Source organism: Vigna unguiculata, chromosome 11 (assembly GCF_004118075.2).
Source record: "Vigna unguiculata cultivar IT97K-499-35 chromosome 11, ASM411807v1, whole genome shotgun sequence".
Taxonomy (NCBI): domain Eukaryota; kingdom Viridiplantae; phylum Streptophyta; class Magnoliopsida; order Fabales; family Fabaceae; genus Vigna; species Vigna unguiculata.
The window spans coordinates 30,590,002-30,614,448 of record NC_040289.1 but is presented as its reverse complement, the minus strand read 5'-3'; the positions used below and the strand labels follow the sequence as shown (position 1 = coordinate 30,614,448).

At 32.7% G+C, this 24,447-nt stretch overlaps 2 protein-coding genes across 7 annotated transcripts; one reads left to right on the top strand and one right to left on the bottom strand.

Annotated features, from left to right (window-relative positions):
- The first annotated feature begins 8,928 nt into the window (after positions 1-8,928).
- On the top strand, positions 8,929-15,896 carry LOC114170462 (epoxide hydrolase A-like). 5 transcript variants are annotated; one of them, XM_028055946.1, is made up of 8 exons: positions 8,959-9,211; positions 9,300-9,514; positions 12,711-12,872; positions 12,960-13,195; positions 13,415-13,619; positions 14,229-14,321; positions 14,410-14,615; positions 15,178-15,896. In XM_028055946.1, exons 1-6 carry the CDS (start codon positions 9,142-9,144, stop codon positions 14,229-14,231), a joined length of 891 nt encoding a protein of 296 aa, XP_027911747.1. In that variant the 5' UTR covers positions 8,959-9,141; the 3' UTR covers positions 14,232-14,321; positions 14,410-14,615; positions 15,178-15,896. The 5 variants fall into 5 exon arrangements, with proteins under 5 accessions (XP_027911744.1, XP_027911747.1, XP_027911746.1 ...); XM_028055945.1 differs by having other exon boundaries at positions 14,209-14,321; XM_028055943.1 differs by lacking the exons at positions 14,229-14,321; positions 14,410-14,615; positions 15,178-15,896 and adding an exon at positions 8,929-8,947 and having other exon boundaries at positions 9,124-9,211; positions 13,415-13,815.
- LOC114170463 (60S ribosomal protein L2, mitochondrial-like) lies at positions 14,980-17,315 on the bottom strand. 2 transcript variants are annotated; one of them, XM_028055947.1, is made up of 3 exons: positions 16,990-17,313; positions 16,424-16,518; positions 14,980-15,773 (listed from the first exon to the last, which is right to left on the bottom strand). In XM_028055947.1, the coding sequence occupies exons 2-3, from the start codon at positions 16,500-16,502 to the stop codon at positions 15,256-15,258; spliced, it is 597 nt and encodes a 198-aa protein (XP_027911748.1). In that variant the 5' UTR covers positions 16,503-16,518; positions 16,990-17,313; the 3' UTR covers positions 14,980-15,255. The 2 variants fall into 2 exon arrangements, with proteins under 2 accessions (XP_027911748.1, XP_027911749.1); XM_028055948.1 differs by lacking the exon at positions 16,424-16,518 and having other exon boundaries at positions 16,990-17,315.
- Between the last annotated feature and the right edge of the window lie 7,132 nt (positions 17,316-24,447).

Here is a 24,447-nt window from a genome sequence, read left to right as displayed (position 1 = left end):
CAAGATTTATTTCTTTCATAAAAATATTAATAAGAATTAAAAAAAAAAATAGTTATAACTATTCCAAATGACGAAAAATAAACGTAAACTTTGTCTCTCTATGTGAACAATGAACATCTAAACCAATACCTAGAGTTTATGACTCTATTTCTCAAATGACCTAAAATAATTCTCTATTGTGAGAGTAACAATAGTCAACTAATCATTTTCGTTAATTCTCTTAACAAACTGATCTTATTAAATTAATTCATGTTAGATATATTATTATACATTTAGTAAAACGTTAAACATGTATTAATTTAATAAAGACAATTTTTTAAAATATTTAATAATTTTATTTAATTCTACTACTTTTTATTTTTAATTTAACGTATATAACGTTTAATAAATTTAATCTTTTAACCAGTGACAGATCTTGACAAAAAGTGTTGGAGAGGCAAAAGTAATATAATTTTGAGATCATTAGATTCGATAATTAGTATAATGCTTCAAAAAATGACTTCTCTAACTGAACATTTTTTATGATTAGTATAATACTTCAACATATGTGAATAGGTAGAATCTAGTTTTAGTCAATAATTTCCTTTTCATCACTCTTAAATGATTCATTTATTCTTCCATTCTTTATCAATATACCTTTTTTGTAAATATTACTAAAAAATAATTAATCATAATCTAATAAAAAAATTAAGACATGTAATTATTAAACGAGTCATGGATCATTTGTGCAACATCAGTATCTGTTTTGATTTGAGTCGTGTCATGGATAAGTCTGTTGTTGACAATCTTCATGGGACGAAGGTAGATAATATGAGTTATTAAGAAACGAGTCCCACGATGTGTTTTCTGCATTATTTTTTGTAGAAGGTCATCAAAGGTGAAATTGTGGGGGATTGACATCATAACAGTAGTGTTGGATTAAGTATAGCCCGTAACCATATGGGCTATCTGTGATGTCTGCCCTTCTTAGAGGTCCTCCATAATATAACTTTGCTGGTGAACGCGGAGTAGGGTTTGGGACTATGGAAGAGGATGAGGGAGTTGGTCGTAGAAGAGTAAGTATTTCGTCAACAAACCTTATCAAGGTAACAAACAATTCAATTATTGTGTTAATGGGTAGATGAGACTTACAACGAATGATTTCTGCAACGTCATCGTCTGTTGAGATTTGAATAGCATCATACATAATGGCTCCATCTTCGTTGACTGTGGGTCTTCTGAAATACAACTTATTGATGAATGTCGTGCTTGGAACCCCTACAGTTGAGCACACTTTTTGGGTCAAAATGTTGAGTGTGCAATTCTCTGGTATGCGAAAGAGTTTTGGACTTTCACATTGGAACTTCACACCATCTTCACATTGCATCATTTGACCATTGGAAAACAAGGCTACAAGATAGGAATTTGAATAGTTCTCTTGGGTGTTGATGCCAAAGTGTTCCATGTCAAAGAATTGGATGTGTTGATATTTTGATAGTGGTTTGAGTTGGTAGTAGGTTGTTTTGTTATGCAGTAGCAGAGGACACTAAGTTGTTTTTCGAGTTGATGTATTTATAAGGCAAGTAGATGTGGGTCTGGGTATGGATTCAAATAAGGTTGACATGACCTGGTATCCCAATAAAGTGCACACATATTCTCATAGTGTTAGATTGCATGTGATACCATTAATGAATGCACCTCCCAATAAAGTTGACAATTATTGTCATAATTACATGGTCTAATTGAGGCCAATTATTTGAAATATGCATAAGCTTTTACAATGTTTACAGTAAATTTTGTAATTGGCACGAAATCCTAATTGATGTATCTGCCACCTTTAAGAGGAGTAATATACTATATTAGCTTTGGCACCTCCCAATAAAGTTGAGTAGTCTTGTCATTATGAGAAGGTGCAAGTCAGGCCAATTATTTCAAATTTGCGTAAGCTTTTACAGTGGTTAAAGTAAATTTTTTAATTAGCACGCATCCCAATTGATGTATCTACCACATTTAAGAGCATTAATATACTGTATGAGCTTTGGCACCTCCCAATAAAGTTGAGTAGTCTTGTCATAATGAGAAGGTGCAAGTCAGGCCACTTATTTAAAATTTGCGTCAGCTTTTACAGAGGTTACATTAAATTTTTTAACTAGCATGTTATCCCAATTAATGTATCTGCCCCCTTTAAGAGCAGTAATATACTACATCAGCTTTGACACCTCCCAATAAAGTTCAGTAGTCTTGTCATAATGAGAAGGTGCAAGTCAGGCCAATTATTTCAAATTTGCGTTAACTTTTACAGTGGTCAAAGTAAATTGCTTTCTTGACAGGCTATGCAGGTGAAGGTAGTAAGTTCTATTTAAGGTTGTGGTTCCTTAGTTTGAAAGTTGTGGAGTGCTCTAGTATAACAAGTAATAATGGTTTTATTTGAGGAGCTCAATGCATATAATTCCTTTAATGCTACTATTGATTTCGAAGATGGAAGGTTCTCGTTATGTAGAATTCCAAATGGGGTTAGTCTTAACCATATGCGCATCATCATAAGAAGTCATTTGATGGGACCATACCTGTAAGGATTGTGGACGTAGTAAACTGAGTCTTGTTGCGACTGATGCAGACCTTCAAAGAAATTTGGACTTTGGGGATATGTATGCAACCACGGTTGTGCAGAAGGTGGTGTTTTAGCATAAGTTGCAAACATACTTGGTATGCCTAGTTCTGAGTTTGGTGAAACTGAATTCCTTATTCCCTCCATATCTTGTGGTGGAGGAGGAGTGTTTAAGTCATGCGTAGTTTGTGGTGGTGGAGGGACATTTGTCGATGTTGATTGACGATGCATTCTAGGATCATTTAACATTTGTGGAACTGACAAATATAAACATGAGTTTGAAGTATACCATGACATGTATTCCATTGTGTGTTGAAGTGGCCCAAGCATCGGTACTCCAGTCAACGTAAGGTCATGCCGGTTATTCCATACATGTATCCATTGCGCATGTCTAGTAACCCAGTTCTCATCTTGTCGCCCCCTCATGTCTAATTTATGTAAATGATTAAGGTTGTTGGGTTCTTCAGGGATCTCCTGTGATAGGCGAAATTGTAACTTGACCCTGTCGGACTGGTGCCATTCGACAATGGCAAAAAAAATTAAACTTGTGCATGAAGTCCATATTGCTTGGTCACGATATGCTCCAACATCAATGATAGGGCCCAATCCCTCATAAGGAACCCAAATAAACTACAACAATCATTGAAAATGTCAATCATTAAGTTACAACCATTTATCGGTATACAAATCTAAAATGTTACCTGATTTTGTTGCATGTGATCTATCCTTGTTCGGTATCCGACTACAACATCATTAGAGGGGGACATTTCTGTAGTTCAGTACTTGACCACTGCTCCATTGGCAAACTAGCGAGAATGTTGGTGGAACTCTTGAAATGGGTGCAAGAAAAGGCATGTGAAACCATGCCCATGATTGTAACAACGAAGCACATCCACCCATAGTCCTTGTAGGTGCATCGGTTGCTCTGCACATCTCCTTGTACAAGACAACCAAACACGCTGAATGTAAGACCCCTGAAAATTAATTAATTAAATAAGTAATTAATTAAGTAATGCAGGTGGTGGGAACCTTGATGTCATTAAATGTTAAGTGGTATGACATGGAAAAGTACTAGCTCAACTGGTGAGAGTACTTGGATTGTGTGAGAGGACTTGGGTTCAAGTCTTATGTATGCCATTTATGTGTTGTTTGGGTTATTATTATTTTTTTGATAATATATTTGTGCCTACTGAGTGATAGTATAATCATAGAATTTTGATAATTGTCACTAAATATGAGTTGGTTGAATGATTGTGTAATGAATTGGCATTGGTATGGTCACGGGTTCAAACTTTGATAGACATGAATTAACCCTTATATTAAAAGCAGCTTTGGGTTGAATGTGAAAGGGCAGCGAAAACCTAGCAGGGGCAGCCAAGTGGGGCTGAAAAAAAACCAACCCTCAAAGGCTACCATTTTTGTGCAAGGATCCCATGTTAGGGGAAGTTGTGATGACGTGGTGAAGCCACTGTTTCATACTCGCTCAGGCCAGGTGGTTTAGCTTAAGCGAGGCCGATGGACTAGCTTGGGTGAAGACCCTTGGCTTAAGCGAGAATGCTGTGAATTCTATGCTTGTGTGTGCTGTTTGAGCTGGTATGACGGGCGTGAGAGTCCGTGAAGCAAGACTACGAGCGGGATAGGCTCGTAAGTTGGACCACGAGCAAGGAGGGTCATGGAAGCACATGAAATCGCAAGAGTTAGAGTGCATGCATGGACTCATAATGGTTATGAGTGGGAAAAAAAAGGGAAATTTTATTCTAAATAAATCAATTATTATGAATTGTCGGGTGAGAGTACTTTCATATTTATTTTTACATATGTGCATAGCTCACCCTATCTGTTTGTGTGTGGCAATAATCGGGTAACTTGTTATCCGTGAGCAGATGATGTTTCAGATGGGCCAGGAGATGCCTAGGAGAGGAAAGTGGGAGCAGAGTACAAGAGATTTGTTTATAAAGACATTTATTTAATTTCCTGTAATTTAATTTCAGTTTTTATGGCTTTGGATTTCTAAATTTTAAAGGTGAATTTTTGGATATTTTGAGTAATTATAGTATATTATTAATCTTTAAATTTTTGAAATTTCCCATGTTTCTGGGGAAATGAATTGATAATAAATGAGGTATTATTTATATAAATTGTTATTTTGTTTATTTTTTTTAAGTAATATCTTACCAGGATGTTACACTGAACCCCAACTATATCTACTGGTTCTTCGAAGATTACTCAAGTAGTTCAAGTACATTAAATGTACTTTATTCCCAGTTTTATCGGGCATTAAAACACCGCCTATCATTCCTAATATATAGGCCCTAGCATGTGCATGAATGACCTCAATACTAGAATTTTCATCTATAGGCAACAAATTATCCCTTAATCATTTCAGTTTTATCATAAAACCGACAATGGATTCCCCCTTTATTGGTCTTAAACCTAATAAGGTATCACACATCTCCTCCCAATCAACATAGTTTGACCAATGATAGGGGGTCCGTCAACACAAAGAGCCAATTGAAGTGACACATCTTCCAAGGTTATGGTGCATTCTCCAATTGAAAAATGAAATATGTGTGTTTCAGGCCTCCATCTTTCAACCAAGGCAGTGACTAAACCATGGTCAACCTTTAGATGTCGCAATTTAGCCACACAGCCAAACTCTGCTTCTTGTATTACAGGCACAATACTTGGATGAGGTTCAGACATTGAGTGACAGTAAGATGACACAATGTTCCCTTCCGTGTCCTAAACCAAAAAAATAAAAGATGTGATTATTTTTAATAATTACATCTGTAAATTAAAAATTCAATTAACATACCCGAGCAGAAATGTATGTAGCCCTATGTTGTTGTTGTTTCCATAGCAACATCTTGATTAACTTTGCAAATTTGGTGACGATAGCTTGAATTGAAAACAACAACATTCAACACTTATAGACGACTCAACACTTGCCAAAGAAAAAGTTAGCCGTTGGATTACACAAATAAATCACATTCCTTACACGTTTACTGCACAACATGATGGTGACTAAAGCCTGCCGATGTTGGTGACTAAAGCTTGCATGATGGTGACTAAAGCCTGCATGAGGTTGACTAAAGCATGCATGATGGTGACTACACAATGCAAAGACCTTTTCAGAACTATGGCCCAAACAACGAAATATTTGTGAATACCAACATATTTTATTTAATTTTACATAAATTAGGTTCAGAATAGGTGCTCAGTACTAATAAAGGGTCATTAATGTGAATTTGACAAGGGATTAATGTGCAAAGACAATAGGTGCTTAGTTGTAAAATAGGGATGGTGAAGTCAGACCCATCCACACCAATTGCAACAATAATTTCTTCCATCCAGACCTCTATAGGATATAACACAACCTACAGAAAGGCATGGTTGGCGAAACAACAAGCAATTGAAGATGTGTACGGAAACTGGGAACAGTCATACAACCGATTGTTGTGCCTACTACAAACCATGCAAACTTATTTGCCTGGATTTGTATACAAGTTGAAAACCAGTCTAATTACAAATGGGGACGACGTCCTACAAAACCAACAACACTTTCGAAGGGTGTTCTGGACATTCAAACCATACATTGATGGCTTCTCATTTTGCAAACCAATAGTCCAAGTCGATGGGACCTTCCTTTACGGAAGGTATAGGGGCACCCTTCTAGTAGCTGTTGCACAAGATGGGAGAAATAACATTTTCCCCATTGCATTTGCTATAGTAGAGGGTGAAATTGCTGAAACTTGATTTTTTTTCCTTAAAAACCTAAGGACACACGACACGCCTCAACAAAATTTATGCTTAATGTTAGACCGCCACAATTCAATCAGTGCAGCATTCAACAGACCCAGTAGTGGCTGGACTCAAGGAAACTGCGTGCAAGTGTTTTGTATTCGACACACTGCACAAAATTTTACAAAAAGATTCAAGAATACAACTCTGAAAAAGGACCTCGTCAACATGGGTAAGTTATTACATGTAAATATGTCTTTTTCATTTTTTTGGCTGTTAATTATTCACACCCAATATTAAATCATAAATTGTTCTTAAAATTATATTTGTAGCGTACGCATTGACGGAGCCACGCTGTAACTACTACTACAACATCATTAGAGAAGACAACCCAGAAGCAGCAACTTCGGTTGACCAAATTCCAAGGGAACAATGGTGTCTTGCATATGATCAAGGAAGAAGGTGGGGTCATGTAACAACAAATCTACCTGAAGCAATAAATTTTGTCCTGAAGAAGACAAGGAATTTGCCAATTTCATCCATAGTATTGGCCACGTACACTAGGTGCAACACATACTTTACCAAAAGAGGTAGACAAATAACTGCAATGCTCAATGTTGATCATGTGTATTCTGAATATGCGACGAACTTCCTACAAGATGCGGACTCTAAGTCCAACACGCACCACGTCGTTGAATTTGATAGAAATACCAAAGATTTAGAGTGGAGGAGATGGTGAATCCTAGAGAGGTTAGTCCGGCAGGAAAATTTGTAGTCAGGTTAGATGAAAGGTGGTGCGATTGTGGAAAGTTTTAAAAACTACATCTACCATGTTCACATGTTTATTGCAGCTTGCAAGCATGCACATCACGACTTCAGCATGTACATAAGTCCACATTACAGGCTGGATGTAATCATCAAAGTATATGACAATTTATTTGGCGAGTTAAGACATGAAGAATATTGGCCACCATACCAAGGGCCACTGGTTTGGCCTCATCCTGCCACAAAAAGGACTGAGAGGGGTCGTTCTAAATCAAGTAGAATTAGGACTGAGATGGACATTAGGGAGGAAGACAATCAAGAAAGTGTTTCTATTGTAGAACTGAAGGACACACAAGAAATCATTGTCCTAATAACCCTACACTTTCATGATCTGCATCAAACCCTACTTTGAATTGTCTTCAATAAATATAAAATTCATTCAATTCAATGACACATCTTTTCTTATTATCTTTTATTCTTACTTATTTTACATAAACCAAAAACATATAAAAAATTAATTTCATATACAATAATGAAATCGTTTTAAATTATTTTAATTATTTCCTTCAAATTCTAAATTAATTTTGACAAATTTACAATTTTTATAATATAAAATTTTTAACAATTATCCAAAATTAAAAGAAGCCTATAATTTCAATTTTTGTTAAGACATATTAAAAAAAATTCATACTTCACAAACAAAATTTAAAATTAAATTCAATTTTATATTTTGAAATTACACATAAAATCACTTACTACACAATACAAATTCATTTTTTTAATTTACAAATTCATAAACACAAAACATTATTCTTTATTTTACTATTTTTTCAAATAACACCTCAAATAACTAATAACACATTACTAATTCTATTTTTTTTAAAATGTTTTTTACTCTTATCTATTTTTTTTAAAAAAATAATTATATCAATTTTAAAATCAACAAATTCAAAAATAAATAAAATTATTTTTTATTTCTAATACCTAATTATACATTAATAATTCTATTTTTTAAAATAATTTATTTAATTATTTTAATTTAAAAATTAATTATATTTATTTTAAGAAAACTTTATCTTTCTATTATTTAAAAAAAATAGTACAGAATCTTTGGAACTGAATTCTGACTGAAATAAAAAAAGAAATATAAATAGAAGTGCAGAATTCGGTTGCACGAAAACCGAATTCTGAACATAAAATAAATTGTGTTAGATTGAAAAAAAATCAATGAAGAAACTCATACATGTATTTCTTTCTTGCTGTTTTTGCAATTTTGGTTTATTAAGTTTAATATTTTGCTTTTTTTCTAGATGTTTCATGTATTGTTCCGACTGTTTTCTGAAAATTTTTATTCTATTTTTTCTTTTTTTAAATCCAGTCATGATTTAACCGGATAAACTCACCGAATAAAATCGAATTCGTAATTAACCGACATAGTAACCAGTCAAAATGGATTTTAAAATATAAAATATAAATTATGCTGAATCAAACAGGTTAAACCCGACCCCAATCCAATCTTACCAATAAACTGCCATCCACGATCATAGCATACTGCTAAATATTCACAAAGTCCGAAATTAAGTTACCCAATAAAGACAATATGCATGGAGAGGTATCACGCTGTTATTGAGACTAACATAATAGAAGTTGTCCAAGCCCGTGGAAAATAATTGTAAAGGACATTAATGTCAACTTAAAAAGTAAGTAAATGTTAAATAAAATATTAATTACATACTTAAAATTTATGATAGAAGTATCATAATATTAATATAGAACACATACGATTGGCCTGAGTGCAGCAAATGTTACAATTGGCTAGGAGTTCACCCAGTTCTTCCTAGCGAAATGACTTCTGTGACACCATTTTGCTTCTTTAAGATGCTTCGCTATTTTAGTATAGAACATAATTATTTTAAACAGTAGAAAACTAAAAGATTCCGCGAACAACTATGATTTGACATTGATATTTCTCGGACACTCTTCTCTTTGATGTTCCAGTGTTATTCTTATACAGTGTTGTTGACTTGCAGTAAACCCCTCCTTGTACGATGGAGAAGATTCAGCACAGTGAGGTGGAAGTGAAGGGACTGAAGCTGCATGTGGCAGAGGTTGGAACTGGTACGCTAATTCCTTCAAAACCCTCTTCGAATACTATCTAATTCTCATTTGCATCTTCTTCATGTTAATAATTTTTGTGTATGTGAAGGGTCCAAGGCAGTGCTATTCTTACATGGATTCCCAGAGATCTGGTACACATGGAGGCACCAGATGATTGCTGTGGCAAACGCTGGCTATAGGGCTATTGCTTTTGATTTCAGAGGGTATGGGCTCTCTGAGCAACCAGCTGAGCCAGAAAAGGAAACCATGTATGACCTAATTGATGAAATAGTGGGTCTTTTGGATGCCTTAAACATAACCAAGGTAAGGAGATCAAGAATTTGGATTCCACTGCTTATGGTTTATCTGTTTTGATCTGTTTTGATGGTGATTTTGAAGTGTTAAAATATTAAAAGATTTTTAAAGTATTAACATAATGTATTTTTACTAGGATCAAAACATTCGATAGGAATCTGGATTCCAAGATAAATGTATCACACATGTTTTAAGAATATTTGTCAGTTTGTGCGTATAAAGTAAACCATTATGTAATGCATAGCTAGAATTTCTATATCAGAGTTGTAATCTTCAATAAGCAGCCACAAAATAGATAAGGAAGTACAATAATAGCGCACACAAAAACTAGGAGATGGTTTGTTTCTTCCACCAGTGTTGTACTATCTAGAACTTTCGCACATCGTAGGAATGAACAAATTTTATTTAAAATAAATTTTAGTGCCAGAAAAACTAATATGTGACTTGATTTTAAGTATATGAACCTTATCGACAGATCTTCGATCACAAAGTTTGGATTCCATAACTTATTTATTTGTAAGTGGTCTGAGTCTCATTTCTCGTGATGTCTCTAAATTCATGTTTTTTTCTAAGGGTGTCATAAGAGGATCTATTAGATTTTGTCCTTCCTTAACATAATCAATGGAAATTGTTCCACGCTTTAATATATGCTTTATCAAATTATGTCTTAATCATACATATTTATTCTTTCCATCGTAAGTTTTTATTTTTAGTTATGACAATCACAATGTATTGATATAGATAAGATTGGTTTCATTCCTACTATAATGTTTGTTAAAATGTTTTTCAACCACTAGGCTTCACTTCGAGTCATTTCAAAAACAATAAACTTTGATTCCATTGTTGATCTTGCTAGTTTGAAGTCTTGATAGTCAAACTTCCTAAGTTTCTTAGTATATTGTTCTTAGGATAGTGATATATTATCTCTCTTCCTTATGACTTTAACTCCTAAAATCACATTTTCTTCACCCATGTCTTTTATTTTAAACTTAGATCCCAAAACGAACTTTGTTATAGAAACTATATCATTGCATGTACATAGCATGTCATCCACATATAAACATATAATAGCATATTTACCATTTTCAAATTTAGTGTACTCACAATTATTAACATTATTAGTTGAAAAATCATCACAAAGTAAAACACTATCAAGTTTTTCATGCTATTGTTTTAGTATCTATTTCAGTCTATATATAGATTTTAAAAGTCTGCATACTTTGTTTTTCTGACCATGAACTACATATCCTTAAGGTTGAGTCATATAAATTTTCTACTCTAGTTTACTATTCGAAAAGGCCATCTTAACATCCATTTGATGAATAACTAATTTATGGATAGATGTTAAAGCTAGTAACATTCAATAGAGGAAATTCTAGTCATTGGGATAAAAGTATCGAAGTAATATATGTTAGGTTTTTGAGTAAAATCTTTTGCTAATAATCTTGTCTTATATTTTTTAATAGATCCATCAGGATGATACTTTCTCTTAAAGATCTACTTACAACCATTGAATTTTCTCCTTTAGGAAAATCTACTAGAATCATGTATTACTTTTTTTATTGAGTCAATTTCAATCTTAATGGCCTTATCCAAATGTTTTGCATCAAGAACACTAGTAGCTTATAAAAGATAGTTGCATCATTTTCAACTAGATAAGTGTAACAATCATCTCCAAAGAAAGTTTCCTTTCTCTGTCTTTTACTTTTCCTCAAATCCTCACACATGGCATCACCATTAATATCTATTCAAATGTCTCACTAACCTTTAAAGGAATAACATGTTCAAAGAACTCCACATTTTTTTTTCTACTATAGTATTATGTTCGATTACATCACTTCTAAGAAAATGAAAACTATAGGCAACATTGTGTTTTGTATAGCCTAAAAACATACAATCAAAAACTTTAGAACCTATTTTTCTTTTCCTAGGATGAGGTAACATTTTAGCTAGACACCTCCACACTCTTGGGTATTTAAGGTTACGTTGATAAGCTTTCAACAACTCATTGGGTATTTTACTAGTTTTCTTATATGGTATCTCATTTTATTAAAAAACATGTCATAAGAAGTGCTTCTCCTCAAAGATTATCAAAGCAATACTCATTGAACAAATCGTTAGATAATGTGCTAAGAAAAGTGTGACGATATACCTTATTTGTATGAGCCTAATCATCAATGTGTTTTACAGGTGTCCAGAGTCGAGTTTGGAAGTGGTAAGAGTGAAATCAACCCTATACATGTCTAGTAAAGTAGACACACGTTCCTACTAGCATTGAAAGTTTTGACCAATGAAAACTTAAATTTTCAAAATTTCTAGGAGTGCTTTCTCAAAGACATTCTATGTTTCCGAAATGTTGTTTGGCTTCTCCGATATAGAGTTGTTGTTGATGTCCATGCCAACAACTATAAGTCCTCAAGATTGTTGTAAGAAAGGTGACAAGAACACAGACAAGATGGGTTTCCTAAGGCGTGGGTGATTACTACCCTTAAGAATTTATATATGTTGTGCAAGTTTTCTAGTATACAATAAGAACTTCTCAGGTAACACCGAGGAACTCAGAATTAGTAACAAACTCTAAAGAACAAGGTACCCAAGATTATAAAAGGTGAGGAGAAGTGAGAAAAAGATATGAGAATGTGCGAAGGTGTGTGTTTTGGAGGAGAAGAAAGTGATCTATGTATAAGGAGGAGAGGCTTGTTCCACACAGTCACAAGCTCCTAGTCTCCTTAATCCATGGTCTTTAAGAGAAGGAATCACCGAAGTGATAGCAACTTAGGGATGAAGCACTCCAAAACTGCAGCAACATTCTCCACAACCTATAACAACAGATCTGCTACATTCCGGAGAAGAAATCACAAGGATTTTACGTGTAAAAGAAGAAAATGTTGCTGAGATTTTGCACTCAGATTATTGAAACCCTTTTACAATATTATACTCTGTTTTCACAAAATTAACTGGTTTAAGGCTGGTGACCGAGGATAGGAAAAAAGAAGAGAACCTCACTTAGTTGAAAAGGTTAACTAGTTTTTTTTTTTTTACCTAATAGTATTTCTATTATTTAGAATCAAACTACCCTCCTCACCATATTGGTTTGTTTGGAGTGAAACAGCACCTCCTTCCTTTTTATGATGATTTCATGTCCCTGATATTGAAAGAAAGATTAACTAATTTCTTGCTCCGTTACAATTGTTTATATCATCAGGCTTTCCTTGTTGGCAAGGATTTTGGGGCAATCGTTGCATATCGTACAGCAGCTGTGCACCCAGAAAGATTTGGTGCTGTAATAACTTTAGGCATTCCTCCTGGTTCCTATGCTACCCAAAACCACCGTCTCCCCAAAGGCTACTACTTTAATAGGTGGCAAGTACGAATTCAATATGGCATCATAATTTTTATAATCCTTCCAATTTTAAATATTAGTTAGTAGTCACTCACTAATTTCGATTTACAGGAGCCTGGGAGAGCAGAAGCGGATTTTGGCCGGTTTCCTGTGAAATCAGTGATAAGGAACATCTACACTCTCTTCTCTAAAAGTGAGGTTCCAATAGCAGCTGATGATCAAGAAATCATGGACTTGTTTGACCCGTCTACCCCTCTACCACCATGGTTCTCTGAGGAAGACCTTTCAACCTATGCATCTTTATATGAAAAATCTGGATTCAGATACACATTGCAGGTTCCTTACAGGTAAACACAACATATTCCCATTTTCCTTCCTTCTTTCAAAACTGCAAAGGTGTAAATTGTAATTCATTGTAAAGTGAAACTGTAATGCTACTCTAGATATCTTTCTCAACTACAATTATTTTTATACAAGATCTTTATTTTCCTAGTTACTTGAAAACATAAAATGTTATTTATAAACATCAGATTTCAGTAACATTGAATTTGGACAATTTTATGCAGGAGTCTCAATGTGGAAACGGGCTCAAGGGACGTGAAGGTTACAAATCCAGCACTTCTCATCATGGGTGAGAAAGATTATGTTTTCAAGTTTCCAGGTACGGAGGACTATATCCGAAGTGGGGCAGTGAAAAATGCTGCGCTGGACTTGGAAATCACATATATTCCGGAGGGAAGCCATTTTGTGCATGAACAAATTCCAGACAAGGTGAACCAGCTCATCATTGAGTTCATTGACAAACAAAGTATCTGAATCTGTTCTACGGCCAAAAACATGTTTCCATTAAGATTTGTGTAATTTGTAGTCTGCTTAATCCAACGCACGCTATAATATCTGGATCTGATACCTCCAGTTCATGAAGAAGGGTATAAAGAGATAATAAAGAACTTAGAGTCATTTATCAGTTTCAGGCCCAACCTAAACTTATTAACCTCTGGAAACTCTTCAGTAAGCTTGCAAAACTTTAAGTACCACCAAAGACAAAATATGAAAAAAAAAATTCAAAAATAAAGGAAAAAAAACACATCTATAGTACGATAGTATCATAAATACTCGTCTGAAATAGTCAAATTCTGCCCTGTAATGAACAACAAAATGGACATCTAGATGTCACACTGTTACCGAGATTGTAAAATCATGAATGGAGAGTCGTTGCTATACAACTTTTTGTTTACTAACCTATCACGTGATCTTATATTCGACACTTCGTTGTGTTCCTTTTACTTTCATCCATTTCCTCACTCTTTCACTATATTTCTGAGACATCTTTCCGTTGATGTTCCACTGTGTTTCTCAGACAGTGCCGTTGACTTGCAGTAAGCCCCTCCTTGTATGATGGCGAAGATCCAGCACAATGAGGTGGAAGGGAAGGGAAGGGACTGAAGCTGCACGTGGCTGAGTTTGGAACGGGTAAGCTAATTCCTTCAACGCCCTCTTCGAATACTGTCTAATAGTCATTTGCATCTTCTTCATATTAATCAGTTTTGTGTTTGTGAAGGCTCCAAGGCAATGGATTCCTAGAGATCTGGTAGACATGGAGGCACCAGATGATTGTTGTGGCAAACGCTGGTTATTGGGCTATCTATTACTTTTGATTTTAGAGGTTATGACTCTCTGAGGAACCAGCAGGAGCCAGAAAAGGAAACCATGTTTGATTTAGTTCATGAAATTGTGGGTCTTTTGGACGCTTTAAGCATCACCAAGGTAAGGAGATAGAAGTGTCACACATGTTAGACTTTGTTTAATAGAAATGAAAAGTTGTCGAAAGGAAATTACAGGGAATACACATCCTTTTAATAAAAAGAAATTCCCTTTTATCATTCACATATAAAAAATTAGGAGAGAAAAATAATTGTGAACCCACACTAAAATTTGTTCTGACTCGTACAAATAAATAACACCCCTAAATAGCATTTTCCCTCCTCCTTTCCCGCTTTATGTTAAAATTTATTTATTTCACTACATCAAGAACATTATGAAAGTAAGAGCATCAACCTATTTTCTTCCCATCAGTACCAAACAGAAGGATAAAAGAAACAAAAAAGCACTGTCTCGTTTAAGCAAGTCAACAAAATCAATCCAAACCAATTCATAAATGAAAAATAGGCAGACAAGAAAAACTCAGTGTGAACAATGGAGATCTAATAAGCTGAATTCAAAGACCAGAGAAAATGCAAAAACCTTTTACTTTAGCAATAGTGAAATTTGAACCCAGAAAATTGACACATTGACTGAATCTAATCAATCCCATGAATTTTCTAAACAGGAATGACAACTTCTACAATTATTACAAGCATCTCATGAGGAAGCATCGGAAGCATAGTGAATGTTGTATGTACTACTACTACCTTCTGCGCTTCAGGGGTCCAGTCTTATAGCCACTCTTGGTTGGCTTGCCCCAAGGAGTGCGAGATCCTTTCCCCCATTTTCCACTACTCTTGCTTTTACCCTCTCCTCCCCCATGAGGATGATCTACGGGATTCATAGCCACTCCTCGAACAACAGGTCTTCGACCAAGCCATCGGCTGTGTCCGGCCTTCCTAAGCTTGCGATCCCCATGGCTTGGATTAGACACAACACCAATGGTGGCCCTACACCGAGAGTCAATTAACTTTTTAACACCTGAGGGCATCTGGATTAAACAGTATGCTGATGTGGGCTCCTTCAAGATCTTTGCACTAGTTCCTGCAGCTCGGACAAGCTTGCCACCTTGCCCTGGGTTCAATTCAATGTTGTGAATGATTGTTCCAATTCGCATTGCAGACAATGGCATGCAACTTCCAATTCGTGAGTTTATGTCAGAATACATCATTTGATTCATCATACTCTCTCGTGTTCTTTGGGAACTGGTGTTTGTCACCTCTGTGGAAAGGCAGGACAACAATTACACGTAACTAAATGATAGAGAAAGAAGCAACAAAGGCAGCATAGAAGCCATGATTTCAATTTTGGATTTAGCAGGTCTAAGATATCATTTAACCCATAGAAAAAATAAAATGTACAAATTTCCCAGCCCATGTTCCGTTTTCTTTAATTTTAAAACGCAACCCATATGAATTTTCATTGGTTACTCTTCGAACAAGTGTACCTAATGCTCTACCTAAAACAACAGTATTTTGCAGTAGAGCATGAGCAAGGCTATCACTTGACTTGACAGTGTTTATACAAGATAAATGATTTCTTAAGCAACCATTAAACTGCATTGAAACGAATACGGCTTTATTAGTATGCTTAACCTAAAACAACATTATTTTGCAGTAGAGCATGAACAAATTTCTTAAGCAACCACTAAACAGCATTGAACCGAATACGGCTTTATTAGTACAAGGATAAGGTGTAAAGCAATCAAGTCATTTGTGCAAAGCTATGTGTAACTAAACTGAAGCAGTCACAAAAAGAAACCCCAAAGCAACGGAGACTTTTTCATTATTTTCCCCATCTTGCTCCATTTGTACAAAATACTACGAAACAAATGTTCTTATCGCTGAGAATTAAAGGAGAAATGAATGTACCAGAAGAGAATCCACGAAGAGTATTGGCAAACAAGTTTAGTGATGAAGCTGCGCGACTTCTCCACAGTGACACAGCCATTTCAAAAATGCAATGCCTACAAATTCAGTGTCCATTTGTTTATGCTTACAAATATTGATTGTCAATTATGTAAAGCAAAATTGACATTTATAAAGGTTTTATGTTAAGCAGAAGTTTAGATTTGGTTATAATCACATAAAAAAAACCTTGAAAAGTGATTTTACAAGGATATCATTTCTCAAGAAACAAGTTTGGATTAAAAAATGTGTTCTTTTGATTCAGTTGTGTAATGAAAAACAGTTGGCGTACTAAAGCACCATACTACCAAAAACTCGAATATCAAATAAAGTGGGGATTTCAGGTGAACAAGAAGATACAAATGCTACCAGTAATCAAGTACAGACAATTTTCAGTTTCATCAGATAATATATAAGATGACACATTAGAAAAAAAAAAACTCTACATGTACAACGAAACAGGTATTCAAACAAAGGAATTTGGCAAAATCGTGCAATGAGTGAAAGTAGAGTGGGCTTTACGAGCTTACCTGGAAAGGAGGCGATATGTTTCTATAACGAATGAGAAATTTGTGACCAAGAAGAATGACGAACCAGCTGTGTCAATCTAGGTTTTTTACTATTGGGGAAGATGAAGAACTTTTACGAGGCTCCGTTTACATCTATATCGACCCGGTCCGAACCGAAGTTCTTGTTCCCTAACAAGTCTTTTAGGGATTAAAGTGGAGTTAATTGTAGAAAAGAAAAAATGTTATGAAAAATTATAAAAAGTAAAGGATATATTCCCAGCGTTTCTCTAATTTTAGATTTATAAGATTACAAAAGGGATCTTCTGTTAACTGAGCCCTGTGTATGTCCCGGGTTGTCTATTGTTTGATTCATTATATGGGAGAAGGGTCGCTTATATAGGCTTTTTCCCTCAGATATAGAGAGGTTTATAATTTATTTAATTTTTTTTAAATAGATTGATTACGATATTCTTGTCCTTTGAAATTAAAAACAACAAAATGGTATTTAAAAATTGATAATCCTTTTTAATTAAGATTCAATTAGTTAGTATATTAAGATTAATGCCTAGTTTAGTTGGTAACATTATATTTGTCTTAAATTGTTAACATTAATGAAAAATAAATAAAGCATTGTTTAGTTTTAGTTTCATTCATATTTCGCATGATTAATTAATATGTTTATTACATTAATTTTATCGATTATTAGTAAAACATATGAGCTTAACACATACGTGTATTTTCCTTTTTATATCACAAGTAATTAATTTAATTTAAGAAATAATAATTACTTATGAGGATAAAATAATAAGATAATTATTTTAATTTAAAACATAGTTAAATTTAAATAACAATCATTTAAAAAATACAAAAAACAAATAAAAATAGTAAAATAATTATTTTAATTTAAAAATCATTAATTTTTAAAATTAAAAAAAAAATGTTTACCAAAAAGAAAGAACCTTCACTTATGTATATATGCAAGTAAAAGTAAAAAATAAAGGTTTTCAACATGTTTGAGGTTAGCCTTTCAAAAATCATAAATATTAATGTATGTTGTTTAGTGTTTATTACAGCTAGAAAAAATGTCCACAATTAAGTATATTTTTATAAAATTAAATAATAAAAAAGACAGTATGGTTGTTCTTAAAAAAATAATAAATTATAATTTTAACAAAAATTTTATAATAAAGAAGTGAGAAATTATCAAAAAGTGTGTACTTTTTATCTTTATTTTCGTTATAAAATGTCAAATTGTTTTTCTAATTTTGTTTTAGTCTCAATTTGATATCGAATTTTGAAAAATTAATACAATTTGCTCCTTTTTGGTAAATTTCTTAAAATAGATCAACGATTTTTCATCAAAATTAAAATTATTAATAAGGATGAAGTTCCGATCGCAAGTTGGTTGGGTGTCATCATTAAGACCAATCATAATGCATCTAAGATATTGTTCGTTTTGGAGTGTGAAACTCTATCACAGTTTTGTCTTTAAAAGGCGCTTTAAGGGTGGAAGGAGGAAGGGACAGTTAAATAGCCTTAGGCCTCGACTCTTAAGCTATGTGGGACTATTGAGTGTGGTAGGAACATCCATTCGAGGTCTAAGGGGAATGATAGATCATCCCTAATGGAGAGCTTAAGGGACTGATGGTTCATTGTAGAACCTCGTTATCGGCCCCACGATAGGTGCTAATGTTCTGATCCCAAGTCTGTCGAGTGACATTGTTAGGGTCAATCATCATGCATCCAAGGTATTGTTTGTTTTGGAGTGTGAAACTCCTGTTGGAAAAAACGCATCATCAATTAAGAACATTACCGTCTTTACCTCTAAGCATCACCCTATTAACATAGAAATAAGATAAAAACAAGGAACACAAGAATATACCGTGAAAACTCCAAATATGGAAAAAAATGACGATTGTTGTCTCATGACAACCAGAAAATAACACTTTGTCAAAATTTGTATAACACATAGATTGCCCTCTCATGCCCTTTGACCCCAAGTACACCACACTTTCCAAAGCAAGAATTTAACCCAACCTCACAACACTATACTACAAGAGTATAAGAAATAGGAAAAGTCAAATACAAGCTTAAAATGTCTTTGACTGGGGCAAGAAACACCATGGACGTATAGTTCATTATACAGTCACAAACACCCATTCCCTAGCTAATCATAGGCGATGTGGGACTTTTCAAAACGTATTATTTTCATCAGCCCAACAACTTTGTCAAGGTTTGTCTTTAAAAGACACCTCAAAGGGTGGAAGGAAGAAGGAGTATTTAAACTGCATTGACCTTGATTTCCAAGCAATGTGAGACTGTCGATTGTGGTAGGAACATAAGCCCCCAGTCAAGGTCTAACGGGATTGATGGATCATCCCCAATGGAGGGCTTAAGGGGTCCACTAGTTCGTTTGATAAACTCGTTATCGACCCCACAGTGGACGCGAATGTTTTGATCCCAAGTCCATCTAGTGACATCCTTTAGGTCAATTGTCATGCATATGTGGTATTGTTCGTTTTGGAACGTGGAGCTCCATCGCAAATTTGTCATTAAAAGGCGCCTTAGGGAGTGAAAGGAGGAAAAAGTATTTAAACCGCCTTAGACCTCGACTTTTAGACGATGTGAGACTATTTGATGTGGTAGGAACATAAGCCCCCAATCGAAATCTAATGTGAATGATAGATCATTCCTAAGGGAGAGCATAAGGGAACTGATGGTTCGTCTTAGAACCTCGTTATCGACCTTACGGTGGGTACCAATGTTCTGATCCCAAGTCCACTGAGTGACATCATTAAGGTCAATCACCATGCATCTAAGGTATTGTTCATTTTGGAACGTGGAACTTCATCACAATTTTATCTTTAAAAGGCGCCTCAAATGGTGGAAGGAGGAAACAAGTATGTAAAAATACCTTAAGCCTCGACTCTTAAGTGATGTGGAACTATTAGGCGTAGTAGGAACAATTTTTATATAAATATATCATTGGAGCTTCGTCACATATTTGTTCTTAAAAGGTACCTAAGAGAGTGGGAGGAAGAAGACGTATTCAAAACTGCCTTAAGCTACAACTCTTAAACGATATGGAATTATCGGGGATGGTAAGAACAATTTTTATATAAATATACTTAATTATAGACAAGTTTTTTAGGAGTAATGTAAATATAATTCACATAATATCAAGAGTTAATGAATATATATTTTTATTTTAATATAATATAAAATTTAAACTCATAATTAAATTCTTAATATTTTTTACTTCAATAGAATTTATAGGATTTAAAATCATAAATAAATATTAAAACACTATTCAATAATTTATCTCTAAAATTGTTAGGAAATACATTGTTAATGATTAAACCTATTCATACAATCACTAGTGTACAAATAATCATTAACGACTCCTAACCACAACGGCTATAGTACAGACGTAGCGGAAAGAAGTGCGGTGGCATTATGGTAATTATAAGCTCAAAATTAACAACGGTTTTACTAAGACCCGTCGCTAATTTTCATTACAGTTGTCATTGGCAACTGCTTGTTGTATTAGCTTTATGGTTTTGCTCTTGTCATAGACTTCCTAACCCCTTATATGAAGAACATAAGTGATACGTAAGTCTTTTTCAATAAATGTCTTCATTTATACTTTAATCTTGAATATATAATGTCATGTTTTCTAACATTGATAATTTTAACTTTAGTGCTTTTAATGGATAAAGTATATAGAGTGGTAGATCGACTACCAATACTAAAAGGGTCACTTGGATTTCCCTTTGGGTACTTATACGCTATCTATCATTCATTTACTTTAGTATTGTCATGTGTATTTATAACTAAATACAATTACTATAAGTGTAGTGTAATAAACAAACTGAGAGCTTTGAGTGTGGCTATTATGTGATGCAATGGATGACAACAATTGTTTAGGGCAATTATGAAATTGGTTGGGATGCGGTAATATACTAACTTATTTCATGTACTAATTTTAACTTGAACTGATTTACATATGTATTGCTTTAACTTTTCCTACACTTTTGCAGAAATTCAATGACCCAAGTCCGATGGGTTCATGAGCAATAATTTATGTTCAAAAAGTGTAGGCAAAGTATTTTCTATCTAGAGTTAGTAAGAGTTAGCTTTAGTCAGACTTAGATTTTTAGGCTTATTATGTCATATAAGTTATTTGTAACATTGTTTAAACTGTTTGGATTGGAACTCTGTTGGCATTGTTGGAACTCTATTTGGATTCGAATTTTGTTGAATGTTTTTTGAATTACAGGTTCAGGTTAAGACATAAATCAAATTTGCCTTTAAAAAAAACTATAATTAATGACGATTATAACATAAATCGTCGTTAATTTGAAATACATCTACAACGATTTTGATTATAACCATCGTCATTAGTGGTCAAAAGTTCTGTTTCAGTTGCAAGTACATAGTGTGTTCAATGACGACTTTTGAAACGTCGTGGTATATTCTAAAATTGACTATGAGTTTTTTGAACCGTTGTTATTTTAAGTTACTTTTAATGACGATTTTAACTTCATGAAACCGTCTTCATATGCTTTAAATAGGCACCGAGTCGTTAATAGCATCTGCTACCTTACTGAATATAAAAAAAAGGTTAAAATACTCAGTTGGTCCTCGTTTTTGTTGCAGAATCTCAATTTGGTCCTCATATTTTTATTAGTCTCAATAAGGTCCTCATTTTTGTAAATTAGTATCAATTAGGTCATTTCCGTTAGTAGATAACTAACACCGTTAAGTAGGTGTCACGTGTCAGCTCCTCGTTTTTTTGATTTTTTTTAATTTTTTTTTAATTTTTTTTTAATTTTTTTAATTTTTTTAATTTTTTTTAATTTTTTTAATTTTTTTAAAAAATATTTATGTCACGTGTCACTTTTGTAGTGTGCCACGTGTCAATCTAATATGGTGACACGTGTCAAATTAATGTATGAATCTCAATTTGGTCCTCATATTTGTTAAATTGATTTGATTTAAGTCCCAATTTTTTTTTTAAAATTTCAATTTTAGGCACTCCAAATTTAGACCAAATTTTACTTTTATATAATGTGATGATTATTTTTATTAAAATTGATATTTTTATTAAATATTTTAATAATATTAATTATATTTAATATTAAAATTTTAAATATATTTATTTTAATTTTTTATAAAATTATTTCAAAATTTTACATTTGAATTTATAAAATTGTTATTTTTAAGCCAACTCTAAAATATTGTTAATATTGAATATTATACAAATATTCCGAATATAAATTTATTAATCTATATATTTATAATTTTAAAATAAAATTTAAATAAAGTTTAATGTAAAATATAAATTTAAATAAATTAAATGTTGTTAAAAATATGTAATAGAAATATCACTTGTAATAAAAGTATCATCATTATATTTATAAAAAAAATTAAATTTGTTCTAAATTTGGAGCACATGAAATTAAAATTATTTTAAAAAAATTTGGGACTGAAATCAAATCAAATTAACAAATATGAGGACCAAATTGAGATTCATACAATAATTTGACACGTGTCACCATATTAGATTGACACGTGGCACACTACAAACTTGACACGTGGCATAAATATTTTTTTAAAAAAATATAAAAAAAAATTTAAAAATTCAAAAAAATGAGAAACTGACACGTGGCACCCACTTAACGGTGTTATTTCTCTACTAACGGAAAGGACCTAATTGATACTAATTTACAAAAATGAGGACCTTATTGAGACTAATAAAAATACGAGGACCAAATTGAGATTCTGCAATAAAAACGAGGACCAACGGAGTATTTTAACCAAATTAATTCAATAGAAAAGTTAATATTGTTTCGATCTCAAGTACATTGAAATGTTTTGAAAGTGGAATTGCATCAATATTTTGTAACTCGCAGAATTAAGAAAGAAAGTTGCAAAGATATAAAATTTATGGTTTTTTTATTTTTTATCAGCGACATAAAATTTATGGTTAAGAGTGACTTAAAAGTGGAAATATATTTATTTGTGTAATTAATTTAACTTTTTTAGTTATGAAAACATTAAAATAACAATTAAAAACTATTAAAGTGTGAATGTTAAAGTTAATTTCATATATAATTTAAAGATAAGATAATATAACAAGACAATCTTAAGGGCATGTTTTCGTGAATAAATGTCTTTGGAAAGTGTGTGAAGATGAATTTGTGTAGATTTTGGTAGATAAATATGTGTTTTTTTTTTTGTGAATTTAAATGGTTAATTGCCTGGATATGAATGTATGAATTTTGTAAAAGTTAATGAATAATTTGAGTGATGTGATAGATAAAATAAAAAATTATAATAGATGGAATTTAATGAATACTAAAATACCATTGGTGATAAAGTATATAAATAATTTGCAGGTTAGTTAAAAATATTAAGTTTTAAAAACTATTATTTAATAAATTTTAATAAAAAATTAATAAAAAGTTAAATAATATTAAATTATTATAATTTTTTACAATAATTACTATTATTTGAAATTATTATTAATAAAAAATATTATTATTATTAATTATATTTATTATTTATTGTTATATTTAATTGCTATATATATATATATTATTACTATTATTATTTAATTATATATATATATATATATATTATTCAATATATTAATATTATATTTTCAATATTATTAATTATTATAAAGATATATGAGTCTATAAAAGAAAATTAACTCTCATCATTACCTAATAAATAAGGGGCTCATTTTAATGCATTAATTACGTAATCGATACTAGCGTAACACAGGCGCTATCGTGCCTGTGTATGCACTTTTTAAATATGCGTGATATTATATTAGTAGGTGATAATATTATAATGCTATTAAGTTAATATATAAATTAAAATTATATTTATTAAAAATAAAGTAAAATATATCAGAACAGATAAAAGAATAACTATTGATAAATAAAGAAGAAGCATAGACATCCGATTTTATAAAAAAATTGTAAAAGTAATGGTCAATTTTTAAAAATTTAATAAATTATTATATTTAAAGGGTAAAATCGGTATTTTGAAAAGTTGATACAAAAAGGGGAATCCCCTTTCTATATTGTTATAGATGATTGAAGTAAGAACATAAATACATGAGTTACATAATGTCTCTATGTTAATCATGTTAATAAATGTATGAATTTGTTTTTTCGCTATAAATACATGTAGGAATGTTGTTATGGTAAAAAATCAATTTATTCCCAAAAATTTTCTCTACACGAAATGGAATGAGAAGTGTATGATGGCAAATAAACCCGTCCCCGTGGGTATTGTCCGAACCCGTCCCCGTTTTGACGGGGAATCACCGCATTGACTGGGTATGGGTATGGGTATGGGGAATCCCCGACTTTTTCAATTGGGTATGGGGATGGGTATGGGGATGTACGTATCCCCGCCATAATACCCGTCCCCGCCATATCTCCATCTCCATTTAAATTATTA